The 23100-nt window shown below is 35.8% G+C and overlaps 2 protein-coding genes and 1 non-coding gene across 11 annotated transcripts in view; 1 reads left to right on the forward strand and 2 right to left on the reverse strand.

Annotated features, from left to right (window-relative positions):
- Nucleotides 1-3127, forward strand: part of FKBP3 (FKBP prolyl isomerase 3) — a 17539-nt gene extending 14412 nt beyond the window's left edge. For 4 of the 5 annotated variants that reach the window (XM_044917759.1, XM_021701324.1, XM_021701325.2 and 1 more), the window contains exons 6-7: nt 1424-1521; nt 2782-3127. In XM_044917759.1, the coding sequence (XP_044773694.1) occupies nt 1424-1521; nt 2782-2836 (153 nt within the window). In that variant the 3' untranslated portion in view covers nt 2837-3127. Of the gene's footprint in view, nt 1-822; nt 903-1423; nt 1522-2781 lie in introns of those variants that run through there. The other variant, XM_044917760.1, reaches the window with a different exon arrangement.
- A 558-nt stretch (nt 3128-3685) lies between these two features.
- Nucleotides 3686-23100, reverse strand: part of PRPF39 (pre-mRNA processing factor 39) — a 36294-nt gene continuing 16879 nt past the window's right edge. For all 5 annotated transcript variants that reach the window (XM_021701446.2, XM_021701447.2, XM_044918021.1 and 2 more), the window contains 10 exons: nt 19625-19792; nt 12607-12772; nt 12045-12152; nt 10749-10913; nt 10308-10434; nt 9441-9709; nt 8374-8558; nt 5040-5114; nt 4656-4776; nt 3686-4415 (listed from right to left, as the gene is read on the reverse strand). In XM_021701446.2, the coding sequence (XP_021557121.1) occupies nt 4359-4415; nt 4656-4776; nt 5040-5114; nt 8374-8558; nt 9441-9709; nt 10308-10434; nt 10749-10913; nt 12045-12152; nt 12607-12772; nt 19625-19792 (1441 nt within the window). In that variant the 3' untranslated portion in view covers nt 3686-4358. The remainder of the gene's footprint in view (nt 4416-4655; nt 4777-5039; nt 5115-8373; nt 8559-9440; nt 9710-10307; nt 10435-10748; nt 10914-12044; nt 12153-12606; nt 12773-19624; nt 19793-23100) is intronic.
- LOC123325955 lies at nt 9262-9347 on the reverse strand. The gene has a single exon (XR_006540788.1). It is a non-coding gene; the product is annotated as a small nucleolar RNA SNORD127 (small nucleolar RNA).

Consider the following 23100-nt stretch of genomic DNA (forward strand, 5'->3'; position numbering starts at 1 on the left):
GTCGTTAAGCGTCTGCCTTCGGCTCAGGTCATGATCCCAGGGTCCTGAGATCGAGCCCCACATCGGGCTCCCTGCTCAGCAGGAAGACTGCTTCTCCCTCTCCCACTCCCCCTGCTTGTGTTCCCTCTCTCACTGTGTCTCTCTCTGTCAAATAAATAAATAAAATCTTAAAAAAAAAAAAAGAACCTTAACTGCTACTTGATTATACCAAATTGATACTAACTATATATCAAGTTGATCAGTTTTTGTTTCTGACTAATTTGCTTGTGTATTTCTTCCAGTGAACCATATTCTTAATTTCCATTATGTAACAGATCTCTATCCCTTAAGCTTTATGTGACAGTGACAGTTCAACAGAGTATTTGATATTAGTTATTATATTTAACTGTTTTTAGGAACTGGCTTTAAGATCCAGGGCATCTGGTTGGCTCAGTTGGTAAAGCATGTGACTCGATCTGGGGGTTGTGAGTTCAAGCCCCACATTGGGGGTAGAGTTTACTTAAAAAAAAAAAAAAAAAGTAAAAGATCCAAATTTGGACAAACTGGAGTGGCAGCCCAGAAACCTGTATCATTTCTTTGAATAATTTTACCTTCTACAGAAGGTCTTCATGCCCTAACATGTAGCTTATTTTATGTGTGCCATCATGACTCCACAGTCTAGTGATCTTAAGACAATTCTATTGTTAGTTTATCCCTATAATATAAATTCAGAAGTTTGCCCTAGGATATAACAAGTGTAGCAAGTTTTTTATGATAGTACTAATAAACTGGTTTCCATAACTTTGGACATCTAACATTTACAAAAGTGCCTTCACATTGTAGCATTTGAAGAGTGTACTGCACTAAAGAGGGCACGTATCGAATGGAGCACTGGGTGTTATACACAATGAATCATGGAACACTACATCAAAAACTAATGATGTAATGTATGGTGATAAACATAACATAAAATTTAAAAAAAAAGAATTACTGACCAAATCAAATATTTTAATATCACAGATGATGAAAAATTGTATTTATAAAACTTCAAGAATTATATAGAGATGCCTTATTAATTTTAATAATATATACTTTATGACATTGATTTAGCCTATGAACAACTGATTTATCTACACATGTCCAATAATTTTCTAGAACTAAATATAAGAGTACAGTTTGAATTTTGACCTGTGGTGCAAGTGAAATAAGAGTAAATAATTTAATAAGGAAAAAAAAGAGCATACTGCACTAAAAAATTACTGTTTAACATCTTTTTTTTTTTCATTGAGGAAATAAAGAACAAAGATTCACCCAAGGACATTACCTTACAATACAATGAAATCCAGTAACAGAATGGTTTTTGGTATATTTGGCCTTCTAGTTTTTCATGAAATTTTTTTTTTGCAAATTATCGTTAGTTTTTATTTCATATTCTTGCCTTTAGTGGGATGAAGCACTCTTAACTATGAGTAAAGGAGAAAAGGCTCGACTAGAGATTGAACCAGAATGGGCTTATGGAAAGAAAGGACAGCCTGATGCCAAGTATCCTTTTTTCCTTTGTGAGTAAAGAAAAAACACGAAGAAAGACCACCTGAATGTATAAAAGATACTGTCTAGGTTAACTTCCAGATCAGGAATCATGTCTAGACTAGTATTCCTGATATTTAGATGCTTCTGTGTCAACACCTCCAATATAGACAGTAGTTAATATTTTTTGATACAAAGTGTATGAGCTTGAGCTAGAATAGAATCTACCTTTTTTCTTCTTGAACTCAAGTTTTTTATTTTTAAGAGGTAAATTACGAGGTTTTAAAAGTTTTCATCTTTGAAAGGCAATTGTTACCATATGAAGGATGTACTTCAAGGAGTTAAGATGTCCAGTACAAACAACTAAAGCAAATTACAGGATACAAGTATGGCTCATGGTTATTTTATGCTACAGTGTAATTTCAGGCAAGTAAATGGGTACTCAAAGCTTAGAAATGGAACACATGTTGGGCATTACCAGTTATGAAATTAAGGAGACCATGGGTCCAACAATGTGTAAGCATATGTGATTACTACTACTGGCAATACTTTTCTGATAGGCCTGGTTTGTGAAAATTAAAAAGCCATGCCTCCTGACCATGCTGACCAGAACAATCCCGTAACTAAGTGAGAAGGTAGTTTTTTCTGTTGTTGGTTCCATACCCATTGGACTAATTGGATCAGTTAAAGTAACTTTTAAAAAATTTGGAAGTCCTCTCCAATCTTATCAGTTAAGATTATTTAGGAATATAATAGTCCTCCTCTAAGCTTATCAAAACTAGATGGCCCAACTACAGCTCCCCCTCTCTCATGTGAAGCATCTCAAAACCAATCAGATAAAAATCACACTTCTCTGAACTCAGCATCTTAAAATTCATAGCAGAGATCAGGCACTACCTCATATGAACTTTGATTTAATATAACTTTTACACCCTAGATTGAAATCACTTTTTTTTTTTTTTTTTGGAAGCACAGAGCAGGAATTTTCATTAGGTGGTAGTTAAATTGGGAGTACTAGGAGGCATCCAAGAAAGGAAGATCCTAGTCAAGCTCAGCCTATCTAGTCAGCGTATACTGATAGGTTATGATCACCATTCACAAAGATACTTTTAGGAACCACTAGGCTAGTATGTATTGCGCCTCAATCAGTCATAAAGCCCTTCCCTTTGGGGTTAATACCCAATATCCATTATATATAGTTCAATTTTAGACTGAGGTTTTTGGGAGTGAAGGAAGAAACATTTTTTATCGAATTTACCTTGACTTCTTCAACAGAATTCCACCAAATGCAAAACTCATTTTTGAAGTGGAGTTAGTGGATATTGACTGAAATAGCAATGCTTCGGATATAAAGACATCAGCAACAATAAAACATGGCCTTGAAGAAACTTATGTAACTAATTAGAGCTGGTTACTATTGTAAGGGAAGAGTCAACCGGAAAATTCAAGAACTCCGATATTGTTTACCCAACCCCTAACTTTTAATATATGTAATCCATTATAATTCCCTAAAGTTTGAAATATTTTACTACAGCTGTGTAAAATATTGGTTAAGGAGAAATGACTTTCCTTTTACCTCATGTTGTAAACTAAAAGGTTCAATAAAAACATATTCAGTGTCTTGATTTGTTTGGTGTTAATATATACATGTTCTGATTAGGTTAACCAGAGCTAAGGCTTTAATCAGAACAGGGAGTTACAGTAAAATTGTCTAGACAGCTTTGCCAGGGGCACTCCTCTTAAAATCTTTACCTTTTTTTAAAGATCTTTTAAGAGCTTTTTTTTTAAGCTTTTTATTTTAGAAAAAGTGCATGTGCATGACCTGAGGGAGAGGAAGAGAATCTCAAGCTTACTTCCCACTGAGCTCAGAGCCCCACATGGGGCTCAAATCTCAACCCTGAGATCACGACCTGAGTTGAAACCAAGAGTCGGACGCTCAACTAACTGAGCCACCCAGGTGCCCCTCCTCTTAAAAAATCTTTAAATAAATATTCCTGTATAGTGAAAATGAGCACAGAAACGGAGGAAGCAAAAAGCTAAATGGTCTAATTCTGGCAAGAAGATAATAACTAAATTCAAGAAAAGTATACTTCAAAACCAATGAACCACTAATAATGATGAATAAAAGTTAATATTGTGAGGTGATCCACCCCCCAATAAATTCATAACAATTTATAGAGGAGTCTTCTTCAGTTTTATTACAAAAATGAGGATGATCAGTTTGATCAAAATGAAAGCTTGCTCACAAGTTTTACATGAATATTCTAAATACAAAGTCTCCTGAAACAACATACTTTTGATATGATTTTCATTTTTTAAAAGGGATGCAAACATTCCATTTTTTTTCATTTATAATCTCTATCCCAAGACACAGTGTTTAATAGTATATCTTTTCTGCAGTTAAATCCAAATTCACAAGGATAACTGAAACAGACAAAACCTTATCATCAAAGGTTAAAAATCCATTTTTTTTACAGAGGTAAATCCTTAATAACCAGCCCTTATGTATTTTCAGATCTTGTACTACACTGACATGATTTGCAGTCAGTTTTTTTTTTTCCTACCCCTTAAGGCTACAAAACTCTGTTGCAAATGCATTGCAAAAGAATTCTAGACCACTTAATGCAAAAATCAAAAAAATAGTTCTCCAATAAAAAGTAAATTTTATAAATGGTAGGAAATAGTATCTGTGGTAAGCTACTAAGTGACATTTTCCCCTATTACTAAAGAAATCATGTTACACAGAAACAGGAAGACAAGTTATCAAATACAAGTTTACGCTATGTTTACATCCCTCATTAAAAAAAAATAATTTCGTATTTTTCACACATTCCATCTGATATATTTTCTCATCAGGTTGGAGGAGGAGGGTAATACTGTCCATAATTCCAAGGATTCTGATAATTGTACTGAAAGGAAAAAGCACACATGTTAGCATACTAGAACTGGCTGGTTCCATTTATAAAAGCAGGTATATTTAAGAAAACAAGCATGTGCTCACTGCTAAAATTCTAAGACTTAACCACGTAAGACAATTTATTGTACAGTCTGGAGTAGAAGTAGTTGTTAAAAAAAATTAAAAAAACTATCCTAACTTATGCTTTTCTAATTAACATCTATGAACAAAAACTTCAATTATGTGAACTCACTTGATACCAGGCACTATAATTATATGCAGCTTGATTTGCCTGTAAATCACCATCAATCATCTGTGTAGATGATGAAGTTGTATCTTCTGTGTGGGCTTTCTTTTCCTCTGGTTCTTCTGATCTAAAAAGGATAAAACAGAAACTTTCAAAACTCCCAGAGATAAGTACTTTTAAAACAAATGGATGAATGTGTACATTTGTACCTATGTACATTTGTTTTAGTAAAGTTTTTAACCAGTTTTGATTTTTTCAAATTCTGAATATAAAGCACTAAATTACCACAACATGAAGGTAACATGTAAAAATATTTATCTTTAAAGGCATTTCCACAATGAAATGTCTTCTTCTAAGCATCCCTTCCTGATTCAGCAAGGAGTTACATACCCATTTTCTGCTTTCCTTTTTAAAGAATCCTGTTCTTTTAGGAGTGTTTGATGTTCATCATAAGCATTCAAAAGCCTGAGAGGGAAGGAAAAAAAAATCCTCTGGAATATACAAAAACCAAACTGATAAATTTATAAAGTTTTGGACTTATTTCCACTTGGAAACAAAAATATGTTGCAATGAGTATCCATTGATTTTTTATTATTATTTTTTAATGAACCAATAAACAAACCTCCCAGCTACCTTTTCCAATGTATTTCCTTTGGGAAAGCACTACTCTGCACTTTCCTTCTCAGCCCATGTGATTCAAATGGGGCTTCAGGGACTCAGGACTGGCCAATTACAGTACTATATACCCCTGACCAATAATATAACCCAAACCTAGACATTTAGTAAGTCCTGGGATTTTTGAGCTACTAGAAAAATGCTTGTTCTCTGTACTACAGTTGGCTAAAGGTGATGGGATATTGGTCAAGAGCTACCTTTGGTTATTTCTAACACAGGAGAGAGCCCGCCTAAGAAATTTTTACACAACTAAGACAGTGACCTTGAGGGTTTCTGTCTAGTGCAGAGTGAGTCCTGACCATTCCGTGATTTATATACTTTGAGATCTAATTTAACATTGCTTATTAAAGATACTGGACACCAGTTAGGATAAAGTATATTTAAACTTTTGGCCATGTGATAAACTGAATTAAAACTTAATACAAAACTACAGGGGTGCCTGGATGGCTCAGCCAGTTAAGTGTCTGCCTTCGGCTCACCTCATGATCCCAGCATCCTGGGAGTGAGCCCCGCATTGAGCTCCCTGCTCAGTGGGGAGCCTGCTTCTCCCTCTCCTTATGCCCCCTCCCAACAGTACCCCCCCCACACACTCGTGCTCTCTTCTCGCTCGCTCTGCACTCTCTCAAATAAATCTTTAAAAAAAAAAACAAAAAACTAATTCAAATCTACAATGTGGAATTATCACTGATTAAAAAGATAATTTTTTAGGACGCGCCTGTGTGGCACAGTTGGTTAAGCATCTGATTCTTGGTTTCAGCTCAGGTCATGCTCTCTGGGTCGTGAGATCATGCCCCATGTTGGGCTCTGCACTAAGCACAGAGTCTGCTTAAGACTCTCTCTCCCTCTGCCCCTCCCCCCTGCACATGTGTGTGCTCTCAAATCCTTTTTCTTAAAAAAAAAAAGATAATTTTTAATAAATAAAAAACTTCTAACATGATACGTGTATTTTAAGTCTCACCTGGAACTCAGAACTTCAAAAACGATGTCACCTGAAGCCAAACTGACTGTAAAATCCTAAAGATTTTGTTTTCCTTTTACCATTTTCTGAAATATTTTTTATAAAGACAAATGGCCTTATTTTTTAAAGTAATCATAAACCTGAACACAGATAATTAACATTTCTGTAGAAATGACTTTAATATACTTGACATGCATATACAACTTCCCTGGGCAGCCTGCATACATACACATCTAATGATAACAACCAGTAACTCTAATCCCAAAATGTTCAAGAAGCTATAAAATTGTTAATACCAGCAATCTCTGGTTGAGTGTTTATTCAACATCAAGCACTTTAAATGGACTAGGTTTTTTTAAGACTTTTAACAACCTGTGGATTAGGTGATGAGAGATTCAATCATAACGAGACAATCTGAAAACTGAGGAATACACAAATGGTAAGTGACACAGCTAAGATTCAAGCATATATTTGAATTAAACATCAATTCTTACTAATACATTATGCTGCTACCTAAATTTCTAAGCTCATTTATTTTTCAATCATTGCCTTTTTAAATTTCAACTACAACAATCTTAGACCTGATATACAGACCCTCTATATTTGCAAGGGCCTAACTGGCATCTTTGTGTTAAGCCTTAGATTTGTCCACATATTATTGCAAAATTCAAATATGTCATTTAATCCCAGTCAAAACTCTAATAGCGTCCTACTGTCTATTTGTGGTACTGTATGTGCTCTAGCCCAGCCTACTGTTCAATACACAGCACAATCAACATCACACTTCTACTACTTCAAAAGCCCTCCAATCAAGCAAATTTACTTTTAAATGAACTTTAACTTTCTTCCATTTTATCCTCTCCTTGTCAGAATCTAGGAGTATCTAAATGAAGCCACATCTCCTCTGTGAAGGATGACAAATCCATTCTGATCCACAGAAATCAGCTGCCTTTAACAGTTTTGTGCCACCTCATATACTTACATATTTCCTCTGATCATCATACCATCCACTAGACTAAAACCTGGAATTAAATATCCCATTTCTTTTGTGCACCTTCTTCAGTACAAAATAAACAGAAGACACTAAATATACAGCACAGGTGGTTAGAAGCAAAGACTTTGAAGCAAGTTCTAATCCCAGCTGCACAATGAAATAGCAGCTAACTGACCTTGGAAAAATTTCTAATCTCTTTAAGCCTCTCTTCATCTATTAAAAGAACAATAGTACCAACAACAACAAAAAAACAGTACTTATACCTTCATTAGCTAATTCATAAAACACATTTAATGTGTCAAGCACATATATACGATTGTATTAAAAATTAACTTATGTTAAAATGTTTTTTAGTTTAGCTAAAATTTTACTCAACCATCAAAAATGTATACATACATATATAAAGACACATAAATCCTCATTTTATCAACAGCTGTTTCAATAGAAATCACTTTAAATTAATTAGGGTAATTAGAAAAGGGACATGCCTACTACGTGGGATAGTTCCCTACTAGAAGCAGTTAAGACTGGAACAGCAGCAATACTCTAATCAATACTTCTACTCTTCTATTTTGCAACTATAAATCATAAGCTTCTCCTTTTCCCAAATCCCTTAGAGTAAATCCTTCCACCACCCTCAACTTTCAGCTTTCTTACAATGCATTAAATTGAGTCCATTAGGCGTGCTCTGTGCAACCATATCCATTTTCTCCAATCAGAGATAAAACGGCATCCCTATTTCAGATTAAGCCCATCTCCCTTCAGTGGCCTATATACTGTTTCTGTGTTTTAGGGTTCAATCCTTGACCCATTTCTTTTTTCACGGGATTGCTGTTTCCTGCCTTCTCTCATTGTTTACATTACCATGCTAAAATTTCGAAAACAATTTTGAAGTAAAGACAAACCATCTATCCTCCTGTTAAACACATACACATTTGCAAAACTGAATTTACCCTCCATATATATGAGGAAAAAGTAACCTAGGCAAACATTTTAAATTTAACAATATATGAATTTGCACTAATCATCAAACTCCCAACCAAAATTATCAATGCTCATTTACTATGCAAATAGATAATATATAATTAAGATCTTACTTATTAACATCTGAACCAAAATCTTCAAGAAATTCCACTTTTCTCTGAGAAAATGTAATTCTCATTTTAATAGGTAATGAACCATGTATAGCTTTGTCAAAACAATTTAGGATATTTTCTTCATTTTGTTTGAGGTCACCACTATATTCCATTTCAAGTAAATTGAGGTATAACTTTGTATTCTCCTGTGTAAAAAGCAGTATCAATTAATAATATTTCTAAGATATTTTTATTAGAACACAGATATTTAAAATGCCTTAAATTTTATGTCTAAGTTTGAAAAATATTGAGAATCGTATTAAAATGTAACTCATGTTAAATGTTTTGAGCATATTATCAAAACAGGTGACAAAACTAATTAGCACATTGAGAAGTAATGACCTAGTATCTCCCAAATTATGCCAAACTGTTAAATCCCAGTGAGTTAAAACCCTATATCCTATCTTGGGTTTAATGTGGCTTGACCAACCATGACAAATATAAAATATTAAAAAATGGTTTCTACAGTTCCCATTAATACTGTTATCATCTTAAACTGCAGCTGGAAACACACTGTTATAGACCTGTGTCTTAAACAGACCTGGTATTAGCTAAAAATCTAAAAAGTGAGAAATATCATATATACTGCCTTTTATCAACTGATAAAGTGAAATACTTTGGAAAAGGAGAATCTCACTGTTATAGTTGCTAAGACGTAGACATATGCCATGCTTTTGTTTATAAGATATTCTCCCAAGTCCTCTACTTAGAATAATCAGTAAATCTGCTGTAAAATTTCTAAACATTAGAGAAACAGAAAGTGTCACAATGTCTGCAACAATTTTTAATCCAATAATCTTAATTTTCTCAACCTTTTAATTCCTAATAATTTGAAAATTTTTTAAAGAATGGCAACATCAGTTTAGAGGGACTGTTGTCTTCATTTAGTAATAAAATATATTACATACAGACCAAATCTTTCATCATAGTCGCCAAAATGAGAAAACAATGACCACTGTTCTTCTGTTGTTTTTTTGTTTTTGTTTTTTGTTTTTTTATGAAAGATATTCTAAAATACAAATACATACTTTGTCTCTTTCGATTGCTTCCAAAAGCACCTTTCTTGATTTTGGAAGGTTTTTTTGTATTTTGAAAAGATGCCGGGCTAGTTTGATAGCATAAAACGATGATTCATTATTTGATTTGGCATTCTTAATGGCATCCTGAAGCAAATGTTCAGCTTCTTCCATATTTCCGTGCCGTCGTTCTAAACTTACTCTTCTCAAACGAACCATTGCCAATCCTAGAACACATTCTTCAAATGTTCTCAAGATATTCCTGGCTTCGTTAATATTACCTAGAAATGTTAATTAAATGTTTATGCTTTTGTTTAAACTTCTGAAATATCCTTTATGCAAGGTACTGGCAAATAACAGTACACAGGCTAAATCCAGCCCTCCACCTGTTTTTTTTTTTATTTAAAACTGAAAACAGCCATGCTCATTTGTTTATTATCTACAGATGCTTCTGGGCTATAATGGTAGAGTTGTCAGGAGAGAGACCATATGGCCTGAAAAGCCTAAAATTTTACCATCTGGCCCTTTACAGAAAAAGTTTATTGACCTCTGCTTTACACCATCCCTCAAGACTCAATTCCTAGGGGCGCCTGGGTGGCTCAGTTGGTTAAGTGACTGCCTTCGGCTCAGGTCATGGTTCCAGGGTCCTGGGATCGAGCCCTACATCGGGCTCCCTGCTTGGCGGGAAGCCTGCTTCTCCTTCTCCCACTCCCCCTGCTTGTGTTCCCTCTCTCACTGCCTCTCTCTCTCTCTCTCTCTTAAATAAATAAAAATAAATAAAATCTTTTAAAAAAATTTAAAAAAAGACTCAATTCCTAGAACTTTATCCAGAAGTACCTTAAAATCCCAAAAATACCAACTGAATTTCCTCATTCTTACCCTGCTGTTCCTCAAAAGCTGCCCAAAGCATATGCACCATGGGTTTCTTTGGGAGATGAATAGTGCAAGCTCTGCTGAAGACATGCCTCACTCCTTCAATGCTATGGTTTTCCATGTACTTGGCATACTACATACAGAAACAAAGGAAATACTGAATAATTTACAGTTGAACGAGCCATTAAATATGTGACAGAACGATAAAATTCTATTTTTAAACCCATTCAGCACCTTTATTGAACCACTAGACTAGTTTCTGTAAGGAAGGACGAAGAGAGGCAACGAGGTTGGCATATGCAGCAGTCAAATCTGGTTGCAAGCAGACCATCTCCTAATGCAACAGATATAGTTATATGAACAACATTCAACAGAAGTACAAAAAAGGTTAGTCACTAGATCAATGTTTATAATATGTTCAAGTTTCAGAGCATCTAATTTTCTTACCTTAATCCAAAACTCCTCATAGAGGGCACATGATATGACACATCTTTCAAAGAGAACCACAACTCGTTCATGAGTCCCATTTTCAATTTCAAATTCTAAGTATTCTTTCCAGTTTTTTAGTTGTGCCTTTTCCAATGGTTTCACATGAAAATAAGGTCTTTTAATCTGTAATAAAAGTATGACAGGAAAAATAGAGTTAACAGGAATGAAAGTAAACCAATACCAACACCAGAAAATACATGACTATAGTAACAATACGAATTATCTAAATTATGTATGTAATTAATGATGGTGAACCAAAAAATTTTAATCACCGTATTTCATGATAAAAACTTTTAAAATTATATTTCTTAGACTTTACAAATTGAAGAAGCAGAATGTATCTTTCATTTATTTATTAATTGTAATGGCACTACACAATTTTCTTTACGTTCAGTAAATTTTTTTATTGAGTATTTTAAAACTGAACAATTATACTATATAACAGAAAGCAGATCAGTAGTTGCCTAGGGCTAGGAGTGGGATGGGGGTTACTGAATGAAAAGGGACCAAGGGAACTTCCTGGGATGACAGACTAGTTCCATATCTGATTGCCATGGAGCACTGTAATGTGCAAATACACATCAAACCTTATAGCCAGTCAACAAAAAAACCACACAGTATATGATTCCACTCAAATGAAAGGCCAGAACAAATCTATAGAAACAGAAGTAGATTAGTAGTACCTTAGGGCTGGGGGTAAGGGGTGGAGCAGACAGGTGAGGGAGTAGAGGGGTGACAGCTAAAGGATAAAGAATTTCTTTGTGAGGTTATGAAAATGTTCTAAAATGGGCCATAGTGATGGCTGTACCTATCTGTGAACACACCAACAACTACTGAATTACACACTTTAAATGGATGAACTATACGGTAAGTGAACTGTATCTCAAAAAAGCTGTTTAGAAAAACAGAAATAAAGAATTAGAATCTGTGGAGGGAAACCCTCATTTTACTACACATCTAAAATGGGTGCATCTGTTGTATGTAAAGTATGAACTCAAATAAGATGATTTAAAAAATTGAACAACTGTAATAAAATGGCTCAGATTAAATAAGTATCTTCCAACTGGAGTAAATCTGAATTCATTTTATAACATTCTAAAATTGATAATGGAAAATGATAAAACTGATCATGGGAAACTGGTAATAGTATTTAAATAAGCAAAAATAAAAAGTACAGAGACATTACTCAAAACTGAAAAATACATTATTCCTATCTTTATATTTTGAAGCCTATTACAAAACAAAAACACTTACACCTTCTTCAAATGTCCACCTTTTACTAACTTCATGCTCATTATAATTAAACATTTCTTGATGAATTTCAATGATTCTATGTCTCATGTTTTCTATTTCCGTAATTAGCTTGGGAAGAAAAAGAAAAAAAATTAAATCACACAAGTTATATACTGAAATTTTTTAATATTATTGCTTAAATTTAGGTATTATCTATACCTACTTTATAATCTGAGAATAGTGGTAGGTTTTAAACTGTTAATTATATGGAAAGTACAATTAACAATTCTAAAATTTCTAACAGAACTTCCTAATAAACCACTTTCTTGTGTACGTTTAAAGGGGACTAGTAGATTACCACGTGGGCAAAATGTCCTTCTAAGCTATTTCCAGGTGTCTCATAGTAAAATAGATTCTCTACCTTAACTCTCTTTTTAAACCACACCATAGCTAAAGAAGTCCCACTTGCCTTAATTAGAAATTAATTTTATATGAGACACAAGTCATACAACACATGATGCAGTCAAGGGATATAAAGTCTAGTTTCTCATGCATTGAAGGATTTTTCAGTAAGTCTGTTTACCTTTGCTGGATCAGTAATGTCTTCAATTCCCGACGGTAGATCATCACCAGGAGGACCATCATCACCACTATGTCCGTTTACAGAAGCTAATTCCCTTCGCAGCTGAATAAACTGTTCACCAGTTAGCAGATCTCTAGGCAAGTTATTCTGTACATGTTCTTTAAATCTAAATAAGCCAATAAAAATAAATTCTCTATATATGAAGCATAATTTTAGATCCCACATTTAATTCCTACTACACAGTACTCTTTCAAAAAATTTCTGATTTAAAACACCAAACCCTTCCTATCCTTTTTTGTAGTAAAAACCTACCACTTGATGAAACAGTCTACAGACATCTTCATTTCTTTTATGCCTTTGCAATGTAACAGAGAAGGCATGGATAGGCATACATTCAAATCCTCTCTGTCCATTATTAGTTATTTGACCTCGGGGAAGTTTCTCTCTCTTTTTTTTTTAAGATTTATTTGAGAGAGAAAGCAAGCACACATGGACGTGGAAGAGGACTTGGACGAGTGGGGGGAGGGGCAGAGGGAGAGGGAGAAGTAGACTCCCTGCTTGAGCAGGGAGCCTGACGTGGGGCTTGATCCCAAGATCCCGGGATCATGACCTGAGCCAAAGGCAGGCTCTTAACTGAGCGGGCCACCCAAGCATCCCAGTTTTTCCCTTCTTTAAGTCTTGGCCTTCTCATATGTAAAATGGCACAATACTATTTTGCAAAATGTATTTATTTATGCAAAATTACTTTAAAATATAAACCCTACTTAAATCATAAATGATCATTTGTAAATGATCAACAAATGTTTGCTCTTTCTTCCCCACCTCCCAGTTACTCCTGAATCTGTGTCCGTGCCAAACACACCAATGAAATTGCACTAATTAAAGTCACCAGATGCCTCTTACATGCAAAATTAAATGGACACTTGTTTCATAGTACAGGTTATACTCTAATAATGTCTTCACTACTAAAGACCTTTAACCATGCTTTCCTTCTAGAAGGCACTGAGTTACCACTTTCTTGGTTTGCCTCCAAGTCTCTGACTGATCTTGATCTTTGAGGATTCTCCCTTCCTATTGGTCCCTGAATGTCAGGATTGCCAAGGATTCCATTTGACATTTTGTTCTCATCTACCTTCATTAACTTCCTGGCCAATCTTATTAATACAGAAATAAGCATACTATGATGACCTGCAAAACTTTAACTCAAGCCCATACTTTTCTCCTCAATTCTAGATTAGTCTGTCCAATTGCCAAAACTCTGCACAAAGAAACAGGTTAATTTTGAGTGTTTCGAAAAAAGTCATTTCACTTTTCCACACACACTAATTTATGTGCAAATTTTCATCAAAAACACCAAGTTGAAGAGCTAAAATAGCTACACTATCTAAATTTGGAACCTTATGTACAAATCTTAAACTAATTGTGTCATCTTTATCCACCAATCAATACCCTAAGCATTTCTAATCTTGACTAATGGTACTGTCAACCACTCAGTTTCTAAATCTCTTCGACCTCACTTCACTTACATTCCACTGAGTATCAGGTCCTATTGATTCTACCTTCTAAATATGTCTTCATGTCCTTCTCATTTTTCACCTGGATAAACATAAATGGCTTCTAGCCACTAGTCTCACTATTCCCATCTCAACCCTAATACTGCTATCAAAAATGTTATTAAAAAGTAAACATGAAAAACATAAACATGATCATGACTGCCTCCTGCCAAAATAACTTCTGTTCAATTTACCCTGCATTCAGGATAAAATCCAATAGCCTTAAAGTCTTTCCATATTCTAACCCAGACTGACCTCTTCATTCTAATTATTAGATATAGTTGTACATGTACCTTATGCTCCAATCTTATGGATTTTCCCCAAGTTTCTTAAAACTGATTTAGGCTATTCACACCTGAATTTTTACGGATTTTAAGGCTTTCACTAATATATATAAATAACATGGGAAACAAATCTGGATTTTACAGAATTAGTAATAAATACTGAAGCTTAACTTGATCCATTTCACCATTGGGAGAGAACAAATACAGACTGCCTTATTAAAAAAAAAAAATTAGAGGGGCGCCTGGGTGCCTCAGTCGTTAAGCATCTGCCTTCGGCTCAGGTCATGATCCCAGAGTCCTGGGATCGAGCCCCGCATTGGGCTCCCTGCTCCGCGGGAAGCCGGCTTCTCCTCCCACTCCCCCCTTGTGTTCCCTCTCTCGCTGTGTCTCTCTCTCTCAAATAAATAAAATCTTTTTTTTTTTTTTTTTAAAGATTTTATTTACTTATTCATGAGAGAGAGAGAGGCAGAGGGAGAAGCAGACTTCCCGCAGAGCGGGGAGCCCGATGCGGGACTCGATCCCAGGACTCCGGGATCATGACCTGAGCCAAAGGCAGACGCTTAACCATCTGAGCCACCCAGGCGCCCTCAAATAAATAAAATCTTAAAAAAAAAAAAAAAAATTAGAAAGGAAGTAATTTTCAAAAGTATAGTAAGGGAACAAACAGATTTAAGGGAGACTGGATGGCCTAATCAGTTAAGCAGCTGCCTTCGGCTCAGGTCGTGATCCCAGGGTCCCAGGATCAAGCCCCACGTGGGGCTCCCTGCTCAACAGGGAGCCTGCTTCTCCCTCTCACTCTGGAGCTCCCCCTGCTTGTGCTCTCTCTCCCTCTCTCTGTCAAATAAATCAAATCTTTAAAAAAAAAAGAAAATGTACAGATTTAGTGTTCAGATAAATATTAAAACTCAAAATTGTTAGGCTACAAATAAAAAACTTAAAATTGATGACTAAAGAGCACAAATTTAAAATAATTGCTATATTATATAGGAAACTGTTTCAAATGGTGATAAAATATGACTACTAAGCAGTGAATTTTCATCAGCCTTTCCAACTATACAGCTGATTTATTCAGTAAAGAATGGCTGAGTGTCTAATATATATTAAGCCCTATTCCTATGTATTAAGGATAAAAAGAATAAGTCTCAGACACGGACAGATGTGCAGAGCGATATACAAGAGACATAATTTCAAAGCAGTATTATTAGTGTTAAAATAAATGTAAGTAGGAGCGTGTGCGTGGCACAGTAGGTTAAGCCTCTGAGCCTGGGTTACAGCTCAGGTCATGATTTCGGGATCAAGGGATGGAGCCCCAGGTCGAAACCCGTGTTGGGCTCCATGCTCAGCGTGGAGTCTACTAAAGTTTCTCTCTCCCTCTGCCCGCCCCGCCTAAAATAAATAAAATAAAAACTTTAAAAAAAGACAAACGTAGGGGCGCCTGGGTGGCTCAGTCGGTTAAGCATCTGCCTTCAGCTCAGTTCATGATCCCAGGGTCCTGGGATCGAGCCCCGCATCGCACTCCCTGCTCAGCAGAGCCTGCTTCTCTCTCTCCCTGCCGCTCTGCCTACTTGTGCTATCTCTGTCAAACAAATAAAATCTTTAAAAATAAATAAATAAATAAATAAATAAATAAATAAAATTTAAAAAAAAGACAAATGTAAATAAATAGGCAGAGTGCTGGCACAAATGACAGAACAAATACTTTCTATTTTGGCAAACTAAAGTTCCACACAGGAAACATTAAGCTGTATGGTTTTGAGTAATCTGAGTTAACCAGACAAATGGGAAGTGGAAAAGGTATTACAGTCACAGAAGTACAAAACAACAGTGTCTGTTGGGAAATTATCAGTATTTAGATAGGTCTGGAGCTTAGGAACTACCAGGGATAGGGTCTGAGAAGTTAAATCAACATCACAAACTCTCATGCTAAGGAAAATTTTAAATTACATTATTTCAGTAGAGATAATGTCATCAGTATACATCTAATATACAGACCTACACAACAGAAATATTTTTTTGGGTGGGGGGTCTAATTTATTTATTTATTTTTTATTATGTTATCTCCATACATTACATCATTAGTTTTTGATGTAGTGTTCCATGATTCATTGTTTGTGCATAACACCCAGTGCTCCATGCAGTACATGCCCTCTTTAATACCCATCACCAGGCTAACCCTATTACCCAGCACTTGAACACTTTTAAGATTTATTTATTTATTTGAGCTGGAGGTGGGGGGAGCACGCCTGTGCACAAAGTGGTGGAGGGGGAGAGAGAATCCCAAGCAGACTCACCAATGTGCACAGAGGACGACCTGGGTCTTGATCCCAGGACCCTGAGACCCCCACCAGAGCTGAAATAAAGAGTTTGACGCTCAACCGACTGAGCCACCCAGGTGCCCCTGAACACTTTTGTTTTAAACATACGCTTCCTCCTCTACACTTCTGACCAGCTTGAGAGCCAATACCATTCACACATAGCTTGTCTGAGCCTTAATTTCTACAACTTAAATGGTATATAATCTTTTACACAGCAAGCACTAAATGACCAAGGAGGAGTGTATTAGGCAAAAGAAAACATTTCACTGGTTCTCAAAGCAGTTAGTAATGTCGTAAGATTTACTTACACAAACACTACTTTTGAGTTTGCTACATACATTGATAAGGAAAGTGGTTGTCAATATATTAAAAGAAAAATAACACATTAGGGGTGCCTGGGTGGCTCAGTCGGTTAAACATCTGCCTCTTGATTTTGGCTCAGGTCATGATCTTAGGATCATGAGATCGAGCCCTGCATCAGGCTCCACATTCAGCACAGAGTCTACTTGAGATTCTCTCTCCCCCTCTCCCTCTAATAAATAATTTTTTTTTTTTAAGATTTATTCATTTGAGAGAGAGAGCAAGAGAGCACAAGCAAGGGGAGCAGCAGAGGGAGAGGGAGAAGCATACTCCCCACTGTGCAGGGAGACCCACACGGGGCTCGATTCCAGGGCCCTGGGATCATGACCTGAGCCGAAGGCGGACGCTTAACCATCTGAGCCACCCAGGCACCTCTATAATAAATAAATCTTAAAAAAAAAAAAAAAAAGCAGATTAAAGAGCAGTTATGTATAATGCAATCCACTAATGTCTATTATAAGCATATACAGAATTTTAAAACCCTACTGGGGTATTTTTTTTTTTTAAAGATTTGAGAGAGAGAGTGCATGAGCGGGAATGGGGGGACAGAGGGAGGTGGGCCTCGATCCCAGGACCCTGAGATCATGACCTGAGCCGGAGGCAGACGCTTAACGAGCCACCCAGGCACCTGGGATATTCATTTAACAACAAAAAAGATTTGGAGGAGACTATACCAAGAACTTTGGAGCCACACCGTCTGGGTTCCAGTCAGCTTCTAAACACTAACTCACTCTGCGACCTCATGCAAATATTTTAATCTTTCTGTGCCTCTACTTCCATAAAAGGAGGATAGTAATATCCCCATAAAGTGGGGATAATAAGATACCTCACTGGCTTATTGTGAGGATTAAATAAGTTATAAATGCTGTAAGTTACATGCTTAAGTTATAATGCTGTAAGTTATAAATAAGCATTCAGAACAGCATCTGGCATACAGCAAATGTCATGTAACAAGTGTTTCCTAGATATATTTTATCTTTCTTATCAAAATTAAAGTTCTTATCATCACAGACTTTTATCTATACCATTGATCCTAGAAGAACTGGTTTAGGAAAATGCCTATTTGTCTCATAAGGATTTTTAAAACCTTTGTACTCATTTATTCAACAAATATTCATCAAGCATTTCCATATGTCAAGTTTTGTGTTAATAATGTCTTTTATTAAGTGTCTTCCTAGGTCATTATACCATAGAAACCTGGGCATCTCCTCTGTTTCATAAAAAACAGAGACCGTATATTCAGATCTACACAATTCCTATTCCTCATCTGGATCTTCATAACTTCTTCTATCTTTAGCAAATTGATCCACATAACTTTTTAGATGTTTCATAAAGTCTTCTACTTTTTTAGTAGTCTTCTACTTTTTTAGTAAAAAAATTTTGGAAAATCACTTACTTAAAAAGTACCTAAGTTTACAGGCTCTAACACTATACTACTTATAAAAGTTTTAACAAAAATGTAGAAAATATGGTAGCTAAAAAAAACAAGTATTTATCAACATAGCAAATACTTGTAATACAAACTTTCTTGTTCAGAAAGACTTTGAGTCCTTATCAGTGGGATATTTTGAGTACATCAGAAAACAAAATGTGGAAATCACATCATACAGAATTAGTTGTTTTAACAGTACTCATAAAAATGAAATGATACCAGTCATGACAGAAAATCATAGTGGAAAATTTAAATGAAATTATTTTTGACTGAATAAAAACAGATTTAGACTTACTACATAAAACAGATCTTTCACTATTTTGGTATAAGGTGTTATATGAATCACAAGAATGTACATTAAGTTTTTGTTTTTAAGATTCTTTTTTTTTTTTTTTTTTAAGTAATCTCTACACCCAACTTGGGGCTTGAACTTACAAGAGTCACATGCTCCATTGACAGAGCCAGTCAAGGTGCACCGAGCAAATCATTAAGTTTTAAATAAGCATATTTATATGCCATGTACTCTATTAACTTAGTACCACAAAGAATAATTAAACTTGGGTTCTATTTTCTCATTCTTTCACCACTCTGAAATACCTTAGATAGGACTCCCATTATTCCTCATCCGTAAAATGGATAAAGAAAATCTTCTGTTTAAAAACAGTAAAGTTCCAGGGCGCCCAGGTGGCTCAGCTGGTTAGCGTCTGCCTTCGGCTCAGGTCATGATCCCAGAGTCCTGGTATCAAGCCCCAAGTCAGGCTCCCTGCTCAGCGGGGAGCCTGCTCCTCCCTCTCCTCCCTACTCATGCTCTCCATCACTATTTCTCTCTCTCAAATAAATAAATAAAATCTTTAAAAATAAATAAATAAAAACAGTAAAGTTCCTAAACATTTCATAAAGTATATGGGAAAATGTCAAAATTTGAAAGTGTGTAAACTGTGATTATCAAGCAAGAAAATTTATTCATTTGCATCTAAAAGAATCTCACATGACATTTCAAGAGAATTATAATCCTCAATATTAATTAATTACCTGAATAATCAAATATTTTAATGATTGGATTTTTTCACTCACCTCTGAAAATGGTGGCTATACAGCTGTGTTGGAATACCAAGAATACGATCATATATAGCTGTAACTTCTCTCAGGTTTCCCTGTTCATTTTCCCAGTTTATATACATTTCCCACAGTCTGTCAGATCGGAAATCTGTTCCTGCAGCTAGAACCGCATGCTCGAAAGTTCTGAAAAATTAAATTACCTCTAAGTTATCTTTCCAAGATAAAATCACTTTAAAAATATTATTTCTGCACCTTCCAATATATACAAATATCAAATCATTAAGTTGTACAACTGAATTTATGTCAATTATACAATTTTTTTTAAAAAATTAAAAATAAAAATAAAACCTTTCTAAATTTCAGAAGATCGTGCTAAATTCAAAATTACATTCAACTGCTTCCTATACAAGTAGGGAGTAAAAAGCAGAAGAAATAGAAAAGTGTACAACAGCTACATTTTAAAGAGTAAGGAAACAAAGGGAATATGTGTACTTTTATGCAATTTTCTTATACAGAATTACAATGCAAAAATGTACACATTACAAACATATAAAGAGTGACAATGCAGACACTTAAATATTTGTGATGTGAAATGTTTGTCAAATAGATTCATTTATAGCAGAAAACAGACAAATTTTATCTCAATTTAAGGAGTAATTTTCTGGCAAAATAATTCTCCAAGAAGGGACCCAACTGCCTTGGTAAGGTAATGAGAAGTATACATATGTTTTAAAACTTTCAAGTCTCTCCTGATTCTAAAATTACAGATTACTAAAAAACAAAAACAAAACACCACCACCTTGTGTTTTTAAACTACCTAACTCATTTCAAGAGATTTTTGTAAGCAATTTTAATCATTGGATTTGATATCCCAATGGGATAAAACTTTTAGATACATATTTTCAAAATATTATCTTACAATCCAGAGGGATTTTTAACAGTATAAAACTATACTACCTGTATTAATCTACAACCTTAATACAATTCCAATCAAAGCTCCAACAAATTTTGAGTGGAACAGGTAAAACAAATTCTAACATACAGCTAACATGCAAAAAGGACAATGCAGAGGGCATTTTCCTGAAAGATATCAAAAGAAATTAGGAAGCTAGGGCGCCTGGGTGGCTCAGTCGTTGGGCGTCTGCCTTCGGCTCAGGTCATGATCCCAGGGTCCTGGGATCGAGCCCCGCATCGGGCTCCCTGCTCCATGGGAAGCCTGCTTCTCCCTCTGCTGCTCGCCCTGCTTGTGTTCCCTCTCTCCCTGCCTCTCTCTGTAAAATAAATAAAAATCTTAAAAAAAAAAAAAGTGCTAAAACTGGAGGATGTTAATATACGCATAAAGGATTAAGAGTATGTGTTTATGCACGTGTGCGCATAAGTGTATGTTTGTGTCTGAGGTTTTCAAGACAGTAAAATACATGTTACTGCCCCTGCAGAATCCCAAAATGATTCAGGAAATTAACGCACCAGACACTAAGAAAAGTGGAGGGAGTTGGGAGAGGAAATATGGTAAGAAGGTAATGAACTAAAGACAGGATGTTTACAAGAAGATCGCCTTAAAGAATGGTAAGATACCTTAAACCTCCTTTCCTGCCCAGCTATGGGATTTCAGGAGCTAGGTATACATTCCCCAGGCAGATCAGATGATCCTTCAATGAGAAACTGCCTGGCACAATAGTAAAATATAAGGATATCAACACTGGGATTCCCCCAACAAAAACCTGAGCGGCCATTTGATCGCCCTACTGTGAAGCCCACCAAGCCAGCTAATAATACCTGCATATAAAGCACACAGAGCTTACATTCAGTTTATTAAAATCTAATCTTTTGGGGTGCCTGGGTGGCTCAGTCGTTAAGTGTCTGCCTTCGGCTCAGGTCATGATCTCAGGGTCCTGGCATTGAGCCCCACATCAGGCTCCCTGCTCGGCTGGGAGTCTGCTTCTCCCTCTCCCACTCCCCCTGCTTGTGTCCCCTCTCTTGCCGTGTCTCTGTCAAATAAATAAATAAAATCTTTAAAAAAAAAAAACTCATCTTTTTTTAAAAGATATTATTTATTTGAGATAGAGTGTGTGCACGGGGCGGGGGTGGGCGGGAGAGAAGCAGGCTCCCCACTGAGCAGGGCTCCACATGGGGCTCAATCCCAGGACCCTGGGATAGAGCCTTGCATTGGGCTCCATGCTCAGCAGGGAGCCTTCTTCTCCCTCTCCCTCTGCCTGCCTTGCCTGTCTGCCTACTTGTGATCTCGGTCAAATAAATAAATCTTTAAAAAAAAAAAAAAGAAGAGTAAACAAAAACACTTCAGAGAAAACCGTGATGGGAGCAGAGGATAACTTTAACAGTCCTTAGTACTTTTTAAAAAGTAATAAAAAGGGGCGCCTGGGTGGCTCAGTCGTTGAGCGTCTCAGGTCATGATCCCAGCGTCCTGGGATCGAGCCCTGCATCGGGCTCCCTGCTCAGTGGAGAGCCTGCTTCTCCTCTCCCACTCCCCCAGCCTGTGTTCCCTCTCTCGCTGTGTCTCTCTCTGTCAAATAAATAAAATCTTTAAAAAAAAAAAAAAGTAATAAAAAGATATTAAGCCATGTAACAAAGAATAGGAAGAGATAAGAAAAGGAACAATAAAAAAAAAAGATTCTTGGACATTAAAAAAATGATGGCAGATAGGAAAAATCCAATACAAGGGTCAAGGAAATACCTCAAAAAGCCCAACAAAATCTGACATGTAAAAAGTAAAAACAAAAATAAGAAAATTAAATGATTAAAACATAAGATCCAATGTCCAACTATTAAAAACAATAGAGAAAACCATAGGAAGGGAATTATCAACCTAAGAATATACACAATAATAACATTTTTTTTTAATTTTATTTTTTTTTTAAGCAAACTCTATGCCCAACATGGAGCTCAACTCATGACCCCAAGATCAAGAGCTGAATGCTATACTGACTGAGCCAGCCAGGTATCCCAATAATAACATTTCTCAGAAGAGAAAGACATGAGCACCCTAGATTGAAAAGGCCCACTAAGTAAACACAATAAATTAGAAAAAGAAAACCCACATCAAAGTGTATCATTATAAAACTGCATTTATAGCAAAGATAAAGAGAACATTTTAAAAGCATCCATGAGGAAAAACAAGTCATACAAAGGGAATCCAGAGAGTTACCATACTTCTCAATAACACCACCAGAAGCTGTAAGAGTGAAGAGATGCCTTCAAAGCCCTAAGGAAAAATTACTTCCAACTCAAAATTCTATACCCCACTGATCAACTGGGTGTTTCAGACTTACAAACTCTTCATTTTTTTTTCATCCCAAGCATCCTTTATCAAGAAGTTATAGGACGCACTCTTCTATAAAGGTAGGCATCAGCCAAGAAAAAACAGGATCTAAAAAACTCTCAAAATTAGAGCTTGAAACCCAGGAAAGAGGTAAAGGTATCTCCTAGAATCATGATGAGGAAATCTCAAAATAACTGCTGTATGGCAGAAACAG

This window comes from Neomonachus schauinslandi, chromosome 9 (assembly GCF_002201575.2).
Source record: "Neomonachus schauinslandi chromosome 9, ASM220157v2, whole genome shotgun sequence".
In the NCBI taxonomy this organism is placed as follows: Eukaryota; Metazoa; Chordata; class Mammalia; order Carnivora; family Phocidae; genus Neomonachus; species Neomonachus schauinslandi.